We start from the raw sequence: 19,722 nt of genomic DNA, 5'->3' as shown, positions 1-19,722 counted from the left end.
GTGAGTGTATACAGAATTGAGATTATTAATCACAACAATTTTAACGGTATGTCTGTCCAATGGTCAGTGTTTAAACTCCAGCAGTGCGGTGTCAGCAGCTGCTATACACCGCAGACGCATATGGACAGTCGGTTTGGAGAGGATGCTGCGATTTCTGATGTGGCCCAGCTGTTCCCTCCAGATGTCACATAAACCTCATTTCATTAGTTGACTTCCCTGATAAAATGAAAGGAAACAAATGATCTGAATGAATAAATTCAGTGAATTGAGCTTGAAGTCAACGTGACATCAAAATGACTTCAGTTTTTTATATGTGTTCATGGTCTCATTGTGCATTTTATTAATAAACGCACTTTCCTGTAGCTCAGTGGTAAGAGCATTGCGTTAACAACGCAAGGTTGTGGGTTTGATCCCAGGGGATTGCACATACCTAGGTATAAATGTATAGGATAATGCAATGTAAGTTGCTTTGGATAAAAGCGTCTGCCAAATGCATGAATGTAAATGTAATGTAATGTATTACAAATGTACCATCAATTTCCTCAGCCCGATGTCACTTATAGAATATTTCAACCAAATGAAAATACTCTCATCATTTTCTCTCCCTTTTGCATTCCACATGTATGACTTTCTACTTTTGGCAGAAAACAAAAGACGATATATTGAATTATGTTGGTAACCAAACAACATGGGACCACATTGACTTCCCTTGCATGGACACAAAAGACATTTCTCAAAATATCTTATTTTGTTCTGCAGAAAGAGTCATATCCATGTTTTAAACAACATAAGGGGTCATAACTTATTCATATTCACTGACAGACGTTTGGGTGAACTATCCCTTTATTGTTAAAGGGGTCACATGGTGACAACACGTGTATTTCTGTGTCTGTGGTGTGTTGCCCATGCATGTATTAGACAGATAAAAATGCAAAAATTAAAGTGTAGGGTCAGAACCTGTCAGTACAATTGCTCTGGTACATGTTCTAAATATGGTAATAGGCGTTACATTTACGTCACACGCTTGCAGAATTCGACCAATCACTACGCACAGGTTAACTGGCCAATCATAACACACCTCGCTTTTCAGAGCGATGAGCTTTGTTTAAAATCTGTGCGTTACAGTGAGGTGTGGAAAAGACGAGATACAGCGTTATCTTACCTTAAATCGTGTATACACATTGCACTACATCTAATAAAAACTATAATATTCTTTTTAGCCGTGTCATATGACACCTTTAACTGAATTGCTAAATAGTTATTAAGACAATGTTTTAAGCCACAGCTGTGGCAAGACATTTCTAAAATTATTTTTTCTTTTCTATCTATATATGCTCATCTCTGGGGCTGGGATTGATCAAAATACAAGTATCCAAACATAAAAGGAGTGGTACTTAGTGTCTCCCCATAGAAGAGTGATCCAAAAGACACCCAAAAAACATCTCTGGATGTAAAAAGGCAGTGTGACTTGTCGTTATTATGTTCCTGGTGGGGCGTAAATAAAAAAGTGATATGCGCGCGTGATCTCCGGAGGCGGTGTGAGGTAATTATGATACAACTGTGTCGATCTCACCAACACCTCGCACATATAGAAGGTGGGAAATTTTAACAGCGAGAATCTGCACGTGTGCGTGCGTGCGTGAGCACGTATGTGGTTAGGCAAAAAAAAGTAGCCTACTCTCTGTGTTTCCAACACATCAGGTGGTTTGTACAACCATCAAACTTATTGGACGATCTATTTCATGTTCCTCTCCTGTAGTGTGACCCAGCAAGGACGCGGGCGCTCAAGGAGAAAGGATGAAGGGAAAGTTCAAGAATCTGTTTTTGAAGTCGTCTCCTCTGAAGCACTATGGCAAGATTTCAAATCATTGTGAGTGAATAAGGGGCAAAACCTTTCATTCTTTGATCTGAGAGGAAGCACTTTGCAGGGATATTCGCTCGGCTATTCAGTTTGATTTGCTCTTTTCATGCGGACAGGAGGGACTCTGATGCTCCATTTAAACCGCAGGCCTGATGATGTAATATTCTCAGCCAGTAATGATGAGACGAGCTCCCGCACAAAGGACACAAGCAGCTCTGTTTCTGGTCCAGCGGCGGCACTTGTGGAAAAGACAAACACTAGTTTGCATTACGAAAGAGTGAGGGGAGGAATGGGGTATGGGGAAACAGAGAGAGAAAAGGAAAAGGAGAGAATGAGAAACGACCAGACTGCCCTCTAGCGGAGTTCATGTGCTACTATCTGGCGCAGCTCCACTGGATTGACTTCCAACACAGTTGACAGGAGGGAGGGAACAGTTAGCCTATTGCTTCTGGTCACATACTACATGGTGCCTGTCATTTGTCTGCCTGTCACTTTTCTCTTTTTTCTTCGTTGAAAACGTGTCTTTAGCCTATTCTCTCTTGTTTGTGGTTTCTGTGAGTTTTAGGGATAATGGCTGATTTTATACTGGTGAAGATGCATAACAGGTTGCATAAGAGGCGGAAAAAAACAATACAAATTCTAGTGGTTTTATTGCAAATACCATTACACCATCAACTCTTTTCTATTAATACAATTACAAAATATATGTACCCTTTTTAATGGCATTTTTTTGGTTGTCATCTCGCTAATAGAACCCAAAACAACGTTCCATTAAACCATTACCATTGTATCAACTTTTCTAGTTTCAGTTATTTTCAAGCATGGATAGATCAACTAACACATTACAAAATAACCATGTTTTTCCTGTTTCACAGTATGCCAGCCTCTATTGCTACATTAATGGCAAAAACCATTAAGTTCACTCACTCACTCTCTTGCCACCATCTCCGATTCTTCTAATTTTCATAACTTTTTGGAAGCAAACGAATATCAGAGAACCATGAGGAACCCACGTTGACACAATCATGCAAACCCTATATAGAAAGGCCTCCTGTCCAAGCTGAGACACGAAGCAGGAACCTTCTTCTAAAATCACATTACCTCCTATCTAGGGAACATCAGATTTCTTCCTTGTGAATGTCTGCATGCAGGCTGTCAAAATGTGTCTTTGGATTAATTTTGCTACTTGTGTTCACCTGACACAAAACTGCATGCTCATGTCCAATGAGTGATTTTTTGTTCTAAACGCAGTTATAAACTCTTGTATAGTTATTCTCGTTTAGTTTATGTCATAGCACTCACAATCTATAGATTTTGTGTACTGTGGTATGTTTACTTCTTAACCTTTTGTGTGCTTACTGCTTAACCCTTAACTTTTTTCAATAAATAAATATGATTGCAAACAGAATGTAAGCATGAAGCTGCGATACTAGCAAGTGTCCGCTAGAGGTCTATGTTGCTCTATTTTCGTTGTGTCGTCCTCTTCGACCTCGAGAGTTTTTTCTCAAGCCACATTACCTATACTTTATATTAAAATATTACGTCGCATCTTTTTAGCCAATCATTTATTTAACATTTTGCATTTCCTTTTAATTAAATTGCTCATAATCACTTCCTTTTATTGTTTTTGTTGATTTGAACTATAATGTACCAATGTCTGAAAACATTTAACAGCCATTTATCCAATAAACATTGAAATCCACTCTCCTGTAATCAATAATGCACAATAAGTAGGTTTATCAATTGTGATATCTTTATTTCTTAAATATTACTGAACTGTATCAACACACTGCATCTGACTGAAAATTACCCTGTTTAGTAAAGAAACAAAGCATGACTTAGAGATCTGTTAAATTTGTGCCAGGTGTGGGTATTTTGTAAATTAATTATGTTTAAAAATCTCTACCAAATCACAGAAAGTACTTAAAATCCTTTCCAGAAGTAAATGAACTCAAGCTGTAGTACACTGTGCTGTATTGTAGTAGTCACTGCACTCTATGTATAATTTATTTAGGTACCATACATCCAATGCACTTCTAATACATTTTGCTGCGTGCACTAAAAGCAAGCTATTAAGATTTTTTCTCTTTCTTATCTTATTTTGTAGCATTTAATGTTCCGAATTTTAAAATATTCCGTTATATAGTTCGACCAACATGGTTATTATTACATATGTACTGTTATCAGTCCGTTAAAATGAATGTAAATGTTTAGAACATGTTTGAATGTACTGTTTATGAACTTAATTTGGCCTATAACAATCTAAAAATATTTTATTAATTTATTCCCACGTAATTCACCGCAACGTTTTCGCTGGGATTCATAGCCAGTAACATCTTGGCAATAAATACAACACAGACGACGCTTGGTGGGAGGGGCTAGGCTGGAGGCGGAGTCACAGCAGTGCGTTTGAGAAATTAAGGCTCGTGATTGGTTGCTGTCCGTGGTGCTGATGCGGCGAGAGAGTGGCGATTGTCGGTCGGCGGGTTCTCGGTTGTACGGGTCGAAATGGATTTCACTGGATACATATGGACGTAATAGCAGACTTTGGGTTTTAGGCTCGCGGTCGGAGCATGATTCATAGACAGATCACACTGTCTCAGGTGCGTAAAGTCGCTCTTCATAGTCGATGTGTATGTGCAGTTGAAGCAGCCAGTCGTATAAAGATGCTATTGTGTCAAGTATCGTGTGTTCAAGAGTGTGTATGTGTGTGATTTGTGTATTAATGAGAATTCTTCATAGACACTCACACGCGACTGATGCGTTTAGAGGGGATCTCTCTTTCCCTCCTCTGTCATTGTGCTTTTCTGTCTTCCCTCCAATGAAAAGCACATGACACAGGTTAGTGATGTTGACGTAGTGGATTTGAGCTTGATGCTCTTCACGCATCCCTCTATCCATCAGAGTTCAAGTGTAACCAATATACTGTATACTGTATGCTGTCTTATTTTACCATAATGTGCATCAGAAATAGTGGGGAAGCCCTATTGTGGTTTTAATGTCGATCAGTAATTCTCTTTAAAATTATTAATGTAACGAGTGTGCAACTTCTCCTTGGACTAGAATGGCGTTTTTACTCAATTTAATGTTGGTTCTGTCATAGCTTTGGGTAACTTTTCCTTATACTAACAGAACTAGCATTACTGTTCAAAATAACGCTTTAACATTGGCAATTCATACACTTATTGTCCCATCACTGTGCTGGGTGTAAAGCTATCCCACAGACTTCCCTCATGATTTTAAAGCATATGCTGCAGCCAGACATCTCACGCCAAGGATTCAATTTTCTGGGTTCCAGTCAGTGTTGGTAATACGAAGCCTTTCTTACTGACTTCATCCAGGACAGAGGATAACCCAATCAAACATGCTCTTGTCATGTACATTAAGCCACTTTAAAATGTCTGGTTTGGTCATCTGATACCCGTTTCTTCCAGTAATGTGGCAGTAATGTTTAGAGGTGGTTTTAAAAGTGTAGCATGTGTCAGAAGATGCACAGTGTGTCAATCCCTAAATTCCCTACATTCAAACTTTCAGCCAAAACACATTTTTTGCATCATATGCTTGCAGTTTTTGTGCACTGATCTGGTAATATCATGTACATTTAGTAATGTATTCTATTCGTTATGTTTATCCAAAGCGACTGTCTCGAGTTGACAAAAATCCTGACTCAATGCCAAGAATAAGCTACAAATCATTTAAAGGATTAATGTAATGAGAGGGAGAACAAACTCATTTTGTAAGGGGTTTTAACACTGTATTGAAGATGTGAAAGATGTACATTTATAATGCAATGGGTTAAGTCTTTATTGCTTGTGAGGTTAAAGGAGTGTTTGCCAGGATTGCCCATTAGGTTTTTCAGACACAAGATGCTGTTATTTATTTACCCATTGCGTTCTGGGACAGTCATTAGATTGGTAATGTATTCACATACTGTACACAGACATTTTTGCTTTTGGGTGGCAAGATATAGTTTATACAAATGAATTCAAACAACAATTGCAATGACTTTAGACTAAACCTGACCTTATTGTAAAGAGATGTGAAGAATTCATTTGGAAAAAGAGCCAACTAAGTTAAAAAAATCTATAATCATGTTTTATATTGTGCATTCCAAGTAATACAAATCAAACTGCAGTTGGGTTGTTTTGATTAAGTAGGCCTACTAATAATTCTCAATATATAAAAATTTGATTTTTGAAAGTAATATGGTAGAGGTCCTACTTTCATTTAAAACGTTCCATGTCCCTTTAAGAATCTTTGGTTGCAGCGAGGACCTTTGCCATGTGACCATTTACCAGGAAGTAGCTTAGAAGGGTACAGCGAGCATGTTTATTTTTTCTGAGGTAATCCGGGCTGTGACGTCTGGGGTCTATTCTTCTTATGTCTTCATATAGCTGGATTTGATAGTTGCAAATTTGCATGATCTTGGAGTGTTCGGTTCTTCGACACTTATCCTGGACTTGTTGTCTTAGCAACAGGTCCATTAGCTTGTTTCATGTACCTTTAACAGGAATAGATTGCGGCCAAGTAAAGTTGGCTTCATTCACAAAAGCAACTTGTCGCGCGAGGTACAGGATTAATAGAAAGAGCATGCGAATTAAACAATGCAATTTTTTTGCTTTAAGTACAATATTTATTGTAATATAATATAATATAATATACAGTGTATAAAAATTTGAAGGAATGAACCTGACAGGGCTACAACACACATCACCTTTAAAGAGAGGAGACCTGTGATGAAGGTGCAGCCTGATAATGATCTCCAAACCACTACACTAAGACTGAGCTTTATGAGATATACGTTTTGTAATATAATTTCTTAATTATTCTTGCATTTTATTTTTATCTCCATGGATAATAGGCAGGTATCAGTGTCTATCAGTATATAAATCTCCAATCTTTTTAAAACTAAATCTTCAGTTTTAGGTTTAACCTATAAAGACTTAAAAAGTATATACATGGATGCGCCATGTGCCTTTTGTGGAGAGAAATCAATAATTCACAATAAATCGAAATCAATAAAATAGCAAAAGAAAATCACATTTTCCTCGTCTCAGACTCATCAGATGTATGCCTTTCAGATGATGTGGACTCCTGCAACTCGTACCGACTTTATCCAATCAAAGGAATGTTATTGAAACAGACAGTCCTCCAGACACGTTCCTCAGTATCCTATGCAGTGAATACTATTGGGTATAAAACACTTTATTTTGTGGGGGGAAAACACAACCTCATTTCAGTTAACCACAAAAAATAATATATAAAAAAGTACTAAGTTAATTGATCATTTATACAACTTCAGTTTACAACTGCTTTAAAATGTAATAAATAAATCGGAAAGTAATCTGTCTGTGCATCATTTGAACTGGAGGAAGGTTTTAAATTTGTCATAATCTTCAAGCACCGGTAAAAAAATATGGACGCAACTACATCCTTTGACGTAACAACCAGCCAATAGCAGCGCTGCTGATCACTGGTTCTTCTTTCAGTATATATGCTGCCTTTCAAAACAGTGCGTGAGCGTGCAATGATCCTAGACAAGTAATCCATATAATAATCATCAACAACAGGTGCGTTCGAAGAACCAAGTTATCCAGATCATGCTTAGCCAGTTTCTTTCAATTGAGACTCTTGGCTAAATTCAAGCCTTCCGTGTAAGGAGTGAATGTGTTATTCATGCTTTTATAACATCAAGGCTAGACTATTGTAACTCTTTATATGTTGGTGTTGATCAGTCATCTCTTCGACGTTTACAGTTAGTCCAAAATGCAGCAGACTTTTGACTGGGACTATATGAGCACATTACCCCAGTGTTAGCTTCATTACACTGGCCTTCCTGTAAGTTTCAGGATTGATTTTAATATTTTATCATTTGTTATTTAGATCTTAAATAGGCTAGAGCCTGTCCATTTATCTGATTTTTGAATGTACACATATTGGATTGTGTCAAAGCTCTTGGGGGTCCCCTAACCAGCTATTAAAAAATTGCCATCGATCTTACTGTTTTTTTTCTAGTTTGCATTGTATGTTTTGATTCAAAAAATCATATTTCTTAAGATTTAGCCTGTTTGATGTCTGTCCTTCTAAGATCTCTTAAATTTATTGATAACAGTAAGATTACAATTTTTTTCAAAATTTATTATAAAATATTTCTTACCAATTTATTGATTATCCTATCCTTTATTTATTTATTTTCTTGTCCTTTGATTTTCGTTCTTTATATTACTGTAATGGAGTGCTGTTCCTATTTTTCGAATATAAATTCATTGGAACGAATTGTGTGAAGCACTTTGGTAAACCATGATTGTTTTTAAATGAGCTATATAAATAAACTTAGCAGGATCAGGTCATCTTTGTTGTTTCATTTGATCTTGGATGTAGTAGCGACATACGGAGAACGTCCTTTGTAGCACCGTGGGTATGTTTAGATTGTTTTTGTGAACCTCTATGATTATTATCATTATTTGGGGACTTTAGTACAGTTTTGTGAAGTTGATTGTTTTCTGTTATACACTATATACAGTACATAACTATTGTGCTAGTGTAATATTATGTTAACTGTTATACTATTCTCAGATCTTAAAAGTTCATATTACAAGTATGCATAATAAGTTATTATTTACTTCAGGTTAAGAATATAATGCCATATAAAACATTCAAAACGTCTACTAACTACATACAATATATAAACTCAGGGATTTAAATCATATCATTTGAGTTGACATATTTCTTCATATAAAGAGCTAACGTTAGCTTATTATAATACTAATTATGCCCATCTACAGTATGTTCCAGTTTCACCATTCCATGCAATGCCAATAAACCTGTGGACAAGGAGCCTACTGTCTTCATTGTCTTGATGTAATGGAAGCGTTAACCTGGCTGTCGAGTTAAAAACAGGACATATACTGGGACAGCACATTGTTTTTGCAGATAAACTCTTCATATACTATAGATCATGTTTAATATTTATAATTCATTTAAATTTGCCTATTTATTATACAGCATATTGTTTTTGGTAAATATATGCAAACAGAGATTTTGTTATAATATTCTAACATCTGCATGTTCCACAAATTAGCACCATACCACAAAATACACAGAAAAGTCAAATAATATATCTACAAACGTGCAAAGGCAACACTCCATATGTAATCTGTGTTAACATCATGGCGTTACGACCGGCTTTGACCAACCATCAAAGCCGGTCATAAAAACAGAACCGCAACAGGGCCTGTACTAATGAAAATAGTTTGTCTTTTAAGAAAGCTGCTCATGATGTCTGCTGATGGGAAAACACATTGCATGCCAGAGGGAGCATGTAACTTCGAAAGCTCTCCTCATGAGTGGAGTTGACCTATATATGCTACAATCCCCCACATGAGCGAGGGTTCTCACGCTTCACTACGCTCCCAGACTCTGGAGGGCTCTTCCAACATGCTTCCATGCTGTATTCATCTGGCAGGCTTCTCACATTGTTCTTTGAAAGGCTACTGTTGCTTTAAGATATTCGTACGCACTTTCGTGTACTAACCATTCTCAAAACAAAAAGCCCAAAGGAGATTCTGTTAGTCCTTGTTGCTGGTATTAAAATCTGGGTTACAGGTTAATATTATTTACACAGCTCTAGATATCCATGTGTATCCCTTTCTATGTGAATTGATCTGTAGTTGTGCAGATGGCTGGGAGAGGATTTATTTTTGTCCTTAGTCTAGTTTATTCGCGCAGATGCCAAGGTCACCAGAGGCTCATGTATACACTTAACATAATAATGTCTTCATTGTCTTTGTATTGTCTTTGTAGTCAAATCCAGCGGGTTGTCTCTGTTTTTGCATGTTCATTTTCATTCAAACTTTCTGTGTCAAGATGAGGCCGATACTGTAAGTGTTATGTAAATAGAGGAGCACTTGCTTTAAAACTAAACTAAATAAAACTGCTCAATTCAGGGAATGGGATTTAAGTCCATTAGGGTAATGACAAACCTGCAGGTCCTTACGCATTTTAACCAGCTCACACCTCCTGGTTAGCATTTAAAGAAACCTATTTAAAGGTCTAATAAAAGAATAAGGTTAGGGGTGAAGAGAGCTGGCACATGATTGCTATTATTATGAGCACTTTATTCTCTATTAGTCCTCATGTTGGAGAATATGCTGAACGGAAGTAGAAAGAAGGTCACGTTGTAAGCCTTAATTACATCATCCAGTGATATCATCACTCTTTTTGTTGGCATGGTAATAGATCAGTGAGAACAATGACGAGCTGCCTGTGGCGAATGGGGTTCATTGAGTTGGTGAACGACAATGTGTTGGTTTGAGTGCGTTTTGGGAGGTGCTGATGGGTTGATTTGGGAAGGTGCATGCGCCGTTGTTGTGCAGATATCAAGTCAAATTTACAGAAATATGCATTTGTCATGTTCAGGTATTTCATCTTTTTTATTATAACTTTTATAATTTGTAAAACAAAATAATTAACAGCATGTTTAGTAGAATAGACATAATGAACTACAGTTAGAAATTGGTTAGAATGGGATTAAAAGCTAGTTTACATAAATTTAAGGTTAATTTTGATATACTTTCGAAAGGGGAAATTGCAAAAGACTGAAAAAATGGGAGGCTAGACCTAAAATCACAAAATTAAAACTCAATTTATTATTTATATACGTATCACTTTTTAAAACCAAAAGTGCTAAACCTTGTGATATTATGAAAGTTACTCAAAAATACAACAACATATTTTAAAATCTCAAACTTACCTCAACAGCAAGAAAAAATGTGATTACAACTTTACTACAAAAATATGTTAATTTACACAAGATGCATTGACATATTTTAATATTATAATATAAAATATATAAATTCAATAATGGCTATGCTTTTCTTTTCAGAAGTTGACGACTTGGCAAAAAAACAACAAGCACTAAAATTTCATAAAGGATTTTTGTTTAATCTTCCCAATATGTTCACTCTCAGGGATAAAAAATGACTATGATTTTAATAATAAAAATTATTTATCTATTATACCCCAAAGCATTTAACATGGATGAGCATAATTGTAGTAGAACACACAGAATGAAGGACTTATTTACATGTGTTGATGTACATGTTTTCTATAAAGAGTCTCTCTCAATGGATTTCTGCCCACGTTGTCAGTGGGTTAGTGGGAATCCCTCAGCTAGATGCACTCAGGCATGTAATGTCTCCTGTACTGCTGGGAATAGGTCTCTATGAGCACCATGGTGGTCCCACATTCATGAAAAACGGCTAGACAAATCATTATCATTACACATGGGTGGTTCCTCACAAGCTCAATCATGAAATTGTAGGGCCTGAAATTGATTCAGTTCAATTCATGACCATTGTATGGTTGTCAGGGTTGCTTAAGACAAAAAAATTATGACAGTCTCGACATGTATACAATGTTCCACATCAACCACATGTTTTATTCAATATTTACACATTCTCTATTATCACATATTTTTACAATCCACAATGCAGTATAACCCCGTAGGGTCTGGAGTGAAGCTCTATACTGCTATCCATTTCTATAATAACATTAATACAGGACAGTGATGCTAGAGGCTGGTGGTTCTTTACTTCTTTGCTTTATCTATTAGTGTTTAATGGAGAAAAATCAATGCTGTTAAATGTGACCTGTCCACAGCATTAAAGCACGATGATACAGCAGCGTCTGCTAGACACATCAGCTGTAGATGGGGCGTAATTCACTTAAGTAGTGAAGAGAGAAATGATTAGGACTGTGATAATAATTTTCGTCTGCTGTCATGGTTGTGTAATGTTAGCATTGAGAGCATTGCCATCTGTGGATCTACAGTAAAATAACATAAAATGTTTAAATAAATGGTTTCTGCCAAAAGAATGATGTGTGGATCCTGGGGGACGTGTTGTGTTGTGATCATTTGTCTCATTTACAAACATCATAAAAGAATAGCAGTGTTATTCAGGCGATTGTTGACTTGCGTTGAATATGATTTTCTGTCATGTTTATGTTTGTATATTTCTCAATTAATAAACTACACCAGATTCGCTTGACTTGCAATCAGTTGATTTTATGACATCACCAGTTTTTTTTTGTAATACGTAGACTTCTTAAACTAAGTAATTCCTGCAAGGTTTTCTGGGTTAAACACAAATCTTGTCAACTAAATCTTATTTTTGCACAGCACTAGGATATGACTTGAAATTTAAATCATTGCAAACTTCAATGTTTTGTGTTAGCGTGACATTGGTCTGGTAGATCTGCTTGCTTGCAATTGGCGTGTAACATTTTTCAGCCTTTCACCGTTTAATAACATTGTCAGGGTCGTGACCATTTAAAAATGTACTTGTATATTTGTCAAAAGAGCTAAAGTTGTTTTGGTGTTGAAAATTTAAATATGATGAAATATTGTATGACTTTCTTTTTTTCTGAGGTACCCAGAAGATATTGCACCTCATTGACTTCCAATATATGGCCACAAAACCACGGAGACGTTTCTCAAAATATCTTTTGTGTTACACAGAAGTCCTATACAAGTTTGGAACCACATGACGTGGTTCATAAGTGGAAGGCGAATCCTGCCAAATTTACATTAATTATTTAAACGATGAAAATGAAAACCAGATTAACAATTTCATTATACACAACTGCGCGCACACTAAGTGCCAAAATGGAATATAAAATTAAGTGATTTTATTTTCGTTTTAATTTTTACACTGACAATGCTTTGTCCCTATCAAATTGAAAAAGAAAATGAAATTTGTTATTTGACATTTCATTTCCACTTATATTTTGAGGCAAGACTGCCAATATGAAAGAAAAATGTGAAAAATAAATTGCAAAAACAGGTTTTAATAAATTCTCACGCAATAATACTGACACAATTAAAATTGATTAACAAAATCAAAGTCAAATTTGCTATATTACACTTGTTACACTGCATACTTTCCTCTCTTTTATATAAACACTTTATGGTTAAAACTGCACCAAAAAAGCAGAGTGCAGACTTGAGTTTGCTGTTGACTAGTGAAAGTTTTTAGGATTTGTGTAATGCTATTTCAGTAACTCCCTGACCTTCTCTTCAGGATTTGATGTGCTTTGAGTGGGCGAATCATAATGCTGCTTCACCTGTGTAGTGTAAAGGTCAGTACTCTCCTGCCATTGGCTCAGCATGAGACTCCCCTTCATCATAATCACCGTTCTCATCACCATTTATCTTCATGACCATCAAGAGAAATACATAATGGATTCTGTAATGTACTAAATGTGAACCTGCTGACTATTTCAATTCTTCCTGGATTTTGTATAGTAATTCAATATAAAATTGCTGACAAACTTTGCTCCTTTCTAAGTTAATGGATCATTTCCTCATGGATAATGATAACTCGATTTCTGTAACGAAATAGTTTTCATTTTGTGTCCTTATTAATGTTTGTATTTAGTTAGTTGAGCTCCAACATGCATTACTGTTCAAAGGTGTGTGTGTGTGTGTGTACGTGTTCTTGGCACTAAATTTTGTGTATATCATTCTCACCACACCTGGCTGATAATGCTCGAGCCGTTCAAACTTAACATGACAAGCAAAATACCAAAACGATTATACCATATTGCCAAAATTGTGAATGTTTGGAATGTTGTCTCCTGGTGACACAGATGTTGTTGATGGTTGATGCAAGGATATGAAAAAAAGTTGTTTGCGTTTAGAAAGGAATGATATGCATCTCATTTTAACACTTATGTTGAATGTTCTTTAAGCAAGTTAAATTTATTTATTGTGCAATACCACGTAAAAGCTTTCTGGTCCCTGATTGGATAGACCTTTGTATCAACATAAAGAATAGATTTATTTATATAATACTGTATATATTTATATTAGCGATGGCTTCAGAAGGAAATCAGTGTTAACCAAACAAGGCTCCATCCATAGAATTTCCTGCATGTTCGGTTAACTTCCATCTTCTGGAATGTGCCACATTTCCTCACTCATTGTACAGTATGTCAATGTCCACAAGCAATGCAAACATCATTCCTGTCCGAACAAAACCCCACCTAAACAGGCCACAAAACATTAGTCACTTTTCTATTGTCAAGCAAAAATGTTCTTGTAGCTAAAACCAATGATCCAGTTAGCCAACAGTGCTTTAAATGTGAAAAGTAGAAAAATGACTAGACTTTCCTAACCATTCGTGAACCATTCGGCCCGACGGTGGATAAGTGACTTGTGGCTGATAATAAAAAGCAAATTCATGATTCATGATTCAAAATATTTTACAGGTGGCTAACATGTATAATATTGTACGATGTAAATCATACACAAACGTATGATTATTAGAAATAAGCAATACCGAAGCCCCTCCCCTAACCCCACCCCTAAACCTAACATTACTGGTTGAAAACAAATCGTTCTAAAATGTATGCATAAGATCGTATAACTTATTATTAATAAACCTCCTTGTAAATTACGTACAAATTCCCTTGAGATTGTGTTGCAGAAATACTGGACTTTGCATAGATACAAACATTACAAAGACATTATGATTTGCAGGTGTTTCCATTGTTAAATAATTTAAGCAATCGAGCAAGGTTTTCAAATTCATTTTTGGAGACTTTTTCATCTTAAATATTAAGCTGTAATACATTTATAAATATGTACACACAGTATTTATAAAGATATACCTTAATATATGAAGCATAGTTGTTACATGACGTTACATGAACATGCTATTTAATAATCTGACTAATGTTCTACAGAACCTGTACCAGAGCCGGTTTCTGGGCCTGGCGGCTATGGCCTCACCGTCACGAGCCTCCCAGAACCGGCGGCGGTGCAAGGATGTGGCGCACTTCGGCTTTATTCACCCCAATCCTGCTCTTGGTCTGCCACGGTCCACAAGTGATACAGATTTGGTGTCTTTGCAAAGCCGCTCCACCCTGACAGTCAGCACCTCCCTCTATTGCATCGGCCAATCAGAGGACATTACCATCTGCTGGGACATCACAGAGGAAGTGGATGCTGGCGATTGGATTGGCATGTACATTATCGGTGAGAATATGTGGATAGCGATGTTTTAAGTGACTTATTTATAGAGAGCACAGCATCCAGTAACTGATACTAGTAGTATGTGTTTTATGGTGGACTGTGGTCATGTATTTTGCATTTATTTGTTCTGGAGCCCAATTTACTGCCTTTTGGCATTATGAGCTACATTGTCTTTCCTCCTTTATAGATGAGGTTCTGTCAGAAAACTTTCTGGATTATAAAAGCCGTGGCGTGAGTGGCTCCCACAAAGGGCAGATTGTGTGGAGAATCGATACCAGCTTGTACTTTATGGAGGGTAAGTATTCCCTACCTGTTCATTCAGAAGCACTCAAAATGCTTCCCCTGGCATTCATGTGCCCTTCAAAATTCATCTGGGGTTTCTTTGAATTTACTCTAATCCGGGTGCATTTGAAAATGCTTTGTCCAAGTAAAAATGCTTTTCATCCACGCTAGAACCATTTTCCAAAAGGTGCTCGTACATTCATTTGACACGGTGGCTCATTACTGTAGGATGAATTTGTACGATAATATTGGTTTGTTTCAGTACTATTTGCTTAAGACGGAAACAGTGTTTTCAAATACATTCTTCAGCAAAAAAAGCCAACTCAGTGTGAACAGAATTCCAAAACAGAGAGAAAATAAGAGTTTTCAAACAAAACGTCTTGGTGTGGTCATTGGATAAAAGGTCTACAAGAAGCCTAATTTCGGAATAGACACATAGTTCAGTCAAAGATGGACACAAGACAAATGGCTCCTATAGCCTTTAGAACTAAAAGATTTTCAGGTGTAACAGCTCTGGATTTTTTTTCTTGTAAATCTAGCTGTGCAGGGATGTTTTGCACCATCCATACTTTTTCATGACTGTATTTTTTCATTGTAGAAATGTGCCTCGATTCTATTCTGGTGTGCTGTTCACGGCATGATTTTAAAAATCTGGTTTCTTATAAAAGCATCTTGCTATATCTCAGACCATATTAAGTTTTGAAGCTTTTAAAATATCTCGCTGCCTGCTCGACAAACTCCATGACCAGCCCCTTCTCTCTTGTGATATTTTGCTCACTGCTTCACTGCATTTTCAGACATGAAATACTGTATAGCTGTAGCTTCACTATTAAAGTCACGAAATTGAAAGTCTGATGGATCTGCGTGTTATTCAAGAATTCACCCCCAAATATCTACGTCAGTTTGTGGTATGATTTGTATAATGTAATGTATACACTAGTAAGGTGGGCGTACCTACCAGTACCTGATGTTACAAATATGGTAAGAGGCATCACACGCTTGCAGTATTCGACCAATCACTACGCACTGGTTAACTGGCCAATCATAGCACACTGAGGCGGGACAAAGAGGAGATACAAACATGCACGGTATGTGGAAAACACAGTGCTTTTGAACCTTAATTCGTGTATACACATTATATCTTAAACAAACGATAATACTCGTTTTAGCCGTGTCATATGACCCCGTTAATGCAGTGATGATCTTATGCCCACTCATCGAAATATGTTTTGTCAAGGTGTATTATCTGTTAGTCTGTGTGAATGGGAACAGTTAGGAAATTGCTCTACATTATTCAGGTGTGGCAAGCCAGGTGTGGGCAACTAAAGAAAGTATTTGAACTAAATATGTATAAATTAGGAACTTAAGAAAGTATACATATTTAGCTCAGCCAGCTCACCTGCAGGGACAAAGTCCATCCATGTCAAGTTTTAATCTTTGAGATTAACACACACACACACAGACTGTATTTGTGACATCACATCATTCCTTCAGAATCATTAAATGTGACAATACCACATGTGACATATCTACTGTATTATATTTTGTTTCTTAATATAAGGCACTTGAGTGCCTTTAGTGAAATATGAACGCAAAATATGAAAGTTGCTCCTCGGGAGTATGACATGTTATTCACACACACACAGACACACGCACACGCACTGTCACGGTCCTGTCCTTCCAGTCCTGAGTATTCGGGCATTGGGGACAGAGCCGTGACAATATCATGTCTTGTGTGTGTTTCGTCTTGTGTGGAGACACATGGCGGTTTGTTTTGACATTTCGCCACGTGTCTTCCGTGTAGCTCCGCCCCCTCGTCTCTCTCTCTAGCGTCCCATTAGTGTTTCATCTCCCTCACCTGTCCTTGGCTCTTCCCGCTAGTCGCACTCATTGTTAAGTCTTGTCACCTGCCCGTTCGATCCCTTTGTCATCGCTCCTCATTAGTGGACTTATTATTTAGATTATCCTGAATTTTGTTTTGCCCCCTCGTGGGAAGTTTTCTGTTTGTCAGTATTGTTTAGTTTCTTGTTTGCCCCATCGTGGGTTTATTTTGTGCCTTAATAATATTGTTTAACCCCTTCACTTCTGCCTGCGTCTGGGTTCTGTCCGACCGGACGTGACACACACATCAGCTTTCTTAGCACTAGTCCTGGTGTGATATAACGACTCGAAAATGGTTTTCACAAAAACACCCAAAACAAAAGCATGTCTTTTTGACTTAGTAGGTGTAAGTAAACAATGCATTGACCTACATCTGATTCTGTTGTTTTTTCTTTGTCTCAATTACACAGCTGAGACGAAGATTTGTTTCAAATATTACCATGGATTGAGTGGAGCCCTCCGTGCCACCACCCCCAGTGTGACGGTGCGAAACCCCTCTGCATCTGTGAGTAAACGCACACACTCACACAGATACAGCCACCTCCCACTGGTTTGTTCATGTCTTAACACATTGTGACAGAAAATATCAAATGGATCAGAAGATGAGTCTGGGAAGAGACACCCTATGACCTCAGAGAAGAATTGCATTTTAAATTTGCTTTAAATATAGTCCCCATGTTCCAAACCTGCATAAATGTCTTTGATCTGCTAAACACAAAGGAAGATATTTGTGAGAATGTCAGTAACCAAACAGATCTCATCCCCCATTAACTGCCATTGTTGGGAAAATAAATGCTATGAGAATCAATGGCAGCCACCAAAGTTTGGTAATCAACATTCTTCAAAATATCTTTTCTGGTCTACAGAAGAAAGAAAGACATACAGGTTTGATATGACAAGGGGTGAGTAAATGATGATAGAATTTTCATTTTTGGGTGAACTGTCCCTTTAATAGATTTTCTGACACTTTAGGAGACATTAAGGCAGCTCACTAGATTTGTTTACAGCGTTGCTCAAGAAATCTGCTCGGATGGATTCGAAGTTTGGCATATAATGATGTTTTAGAATCCGTGAATTATTGGACAATTGGAGGATCTGCCCTTTGTCTTGTATTCTGACCGTGCGTAATTGTATAATGGTTTGCCCTTCTCACTGCATTCATAAATTTGATTAAGACATTGAATGGATGTAAAGGTCACCCCACTCGAGCACAAGAGACAATCATTAAGCTGTAAATTCCTGTTATTTGCTGAAATTCCTCTATGACCTTAAACCTTCCATCTGCAAGACAGACTGAAGATGTGCTTATGTGTTCATTAAAAATCTCTACACACTTTTATTTTGCCCATACTTTTAATAGTCAAGATTTTTTACCACTCCTAAATAACCCTTTGTTAGCACTAAACCAAAGTCAGAGATTGAGTTTCCGCAGCCCCGCTGCCTTTGTGCTGGCGTGGTCTCCAGAAATGCTGAGAGCCAGTAAACTTGATCTCAACCCCAGTGCCCTTTCTCAGGGCGTTCAGTTTAAAAATAACCTCGGCGGAAGCAGGGGCGGAAAATCCTCGGGTCAGGTAAAGCGTATGGTTTCGTTTGATAGCGGACATTCAGATGCATTGATGGATAGCAAAAGGAGACAAACGAGTCTTTACGGGCGTGCGCCGTTAGCCAGGGCTCTGTTTCTGAATTATCACTCGGGCCGTGCTGAGTTTGGAATGATGTCGCCTAGTCGAACCAGGAGGAGGAAAAAGGAGGATTTTGTCACCTGGATACCTGAGTGGGTAAAGGTAGACGCCGTCCTTTGATTTGATTTGAATAGTTATGACAGAATCTTTACAAGAGTGGTGAACTACTAGAGATGGGAAGAGAGTTACATTTCAGTACTTATTTTCCTGTAAATTTGTCATTTTTAACTGTTCTACTTCAAATCGAAGCCATGGTGATGCAGGTAACATGTTGGCATCATATTTATCAATTGCATTAATTTATTTTTAGTTCGGAAAATTAGCCATAATAGTACAAATGTAAAACCCATGTTTTTGTTGGATTGAATATGATTTGTATTCGCATACATATATTTGTATATCGTTACATTATGGTTCCAATTAAGATTTATTCTTGGTCACATCGTTACTAAAGTAAGACCAAGGTTATTTTTAGTAACGGGAGATTTATTTAAGTTTATTTGTTTTGCAGATTTATTGCAGTTTATTTGTTTTCTAGGCATTCATTTGTTTCTGCATATTTGCATGTCTTTAGCAGCTTGTCTTTGTTGCTGGAACAGTCAGGTTTTATAGTGGTGCTGGCAAATAACAATTTATTTGTATAGAATAGAATAGAATAGAATAGAAAAATTGTTGTTAAAATCAACAAAATCTAGTTTCAACAAAATTTCAACAAATTTCAACAAAAATCAACAAAATTAGTTTTAACTCAAATTGTGGTGCCCCTTTTATTTATTTTACACAAAATGGCACAATGTGTTAATAATAAAAAAAGTGATATTTCACCATAAATTGAAAACGTTGTCATCATTTATTCACCCTCTTATCATTTTAAACCTGCATTACTTTATTGTGGAACACATAAGATATTATGAAAAATGTTGGGAAGTGAACAACTGCGGGTCCCGTTTACTTCTATTGGAAACACATGAAACCAATGC

General features: G+C 36.9%; 1 protein-coding gene across 1 annotated transcript in view; it reads left to right on the top strand.

Moving 5' to 3' along the window:
• Positions 1–4,360: 4,360 nt before the first annotated feature.
• LOC130413630 (E3 ubiquitin-protein ligase HECW1) overlaps positions 4,361–19,722 on the top strand; it is a 54,298-nt gene continuing 38,936 nt past the window's right edge. Inside the window, exons 1-4 of the mRNA XM_056738983.1 lie at positions 4,361–4,464; positions 14,609–14,900; positions 15,085–15,192; positions 17,471–17,565. Coding sequence (XP_056594961.1) covers positions 4,435–4,464; positions 14,609–14,900; positions 15,085–15,192; positions 17,471–17,565 — 525 coding nt within the window. The 5' untranslated portion in view covers positions 4,361–4,434. The remainder of the gene's footprint in view (positions 4,465–14,608; positions 14,901–15,084; positions 15,193–17,470; positions 17,566–19,722) is intronic.

The sequence above is a fragment of the Triplophysa dalaica genome, chromosome 23 (genome assembly GCF_015846415.1).
Source record: "Triplophysa dalaica isolate WHDGS20190420 chromosome 23, ASM1584641v1, whole genome shotgun sequence".
NCBI lineage: Eukaryota > Metazoa > Chordata > Actinopteri > Cypriniformes > Nemacheilidae > Triplophysa > Triplophysa dalaica.
The sequence above is the reverse complement of the archived record's forward strand: the minus strand, read 5'-3'. Positions and strand labels throughout refer to the sequence as shown.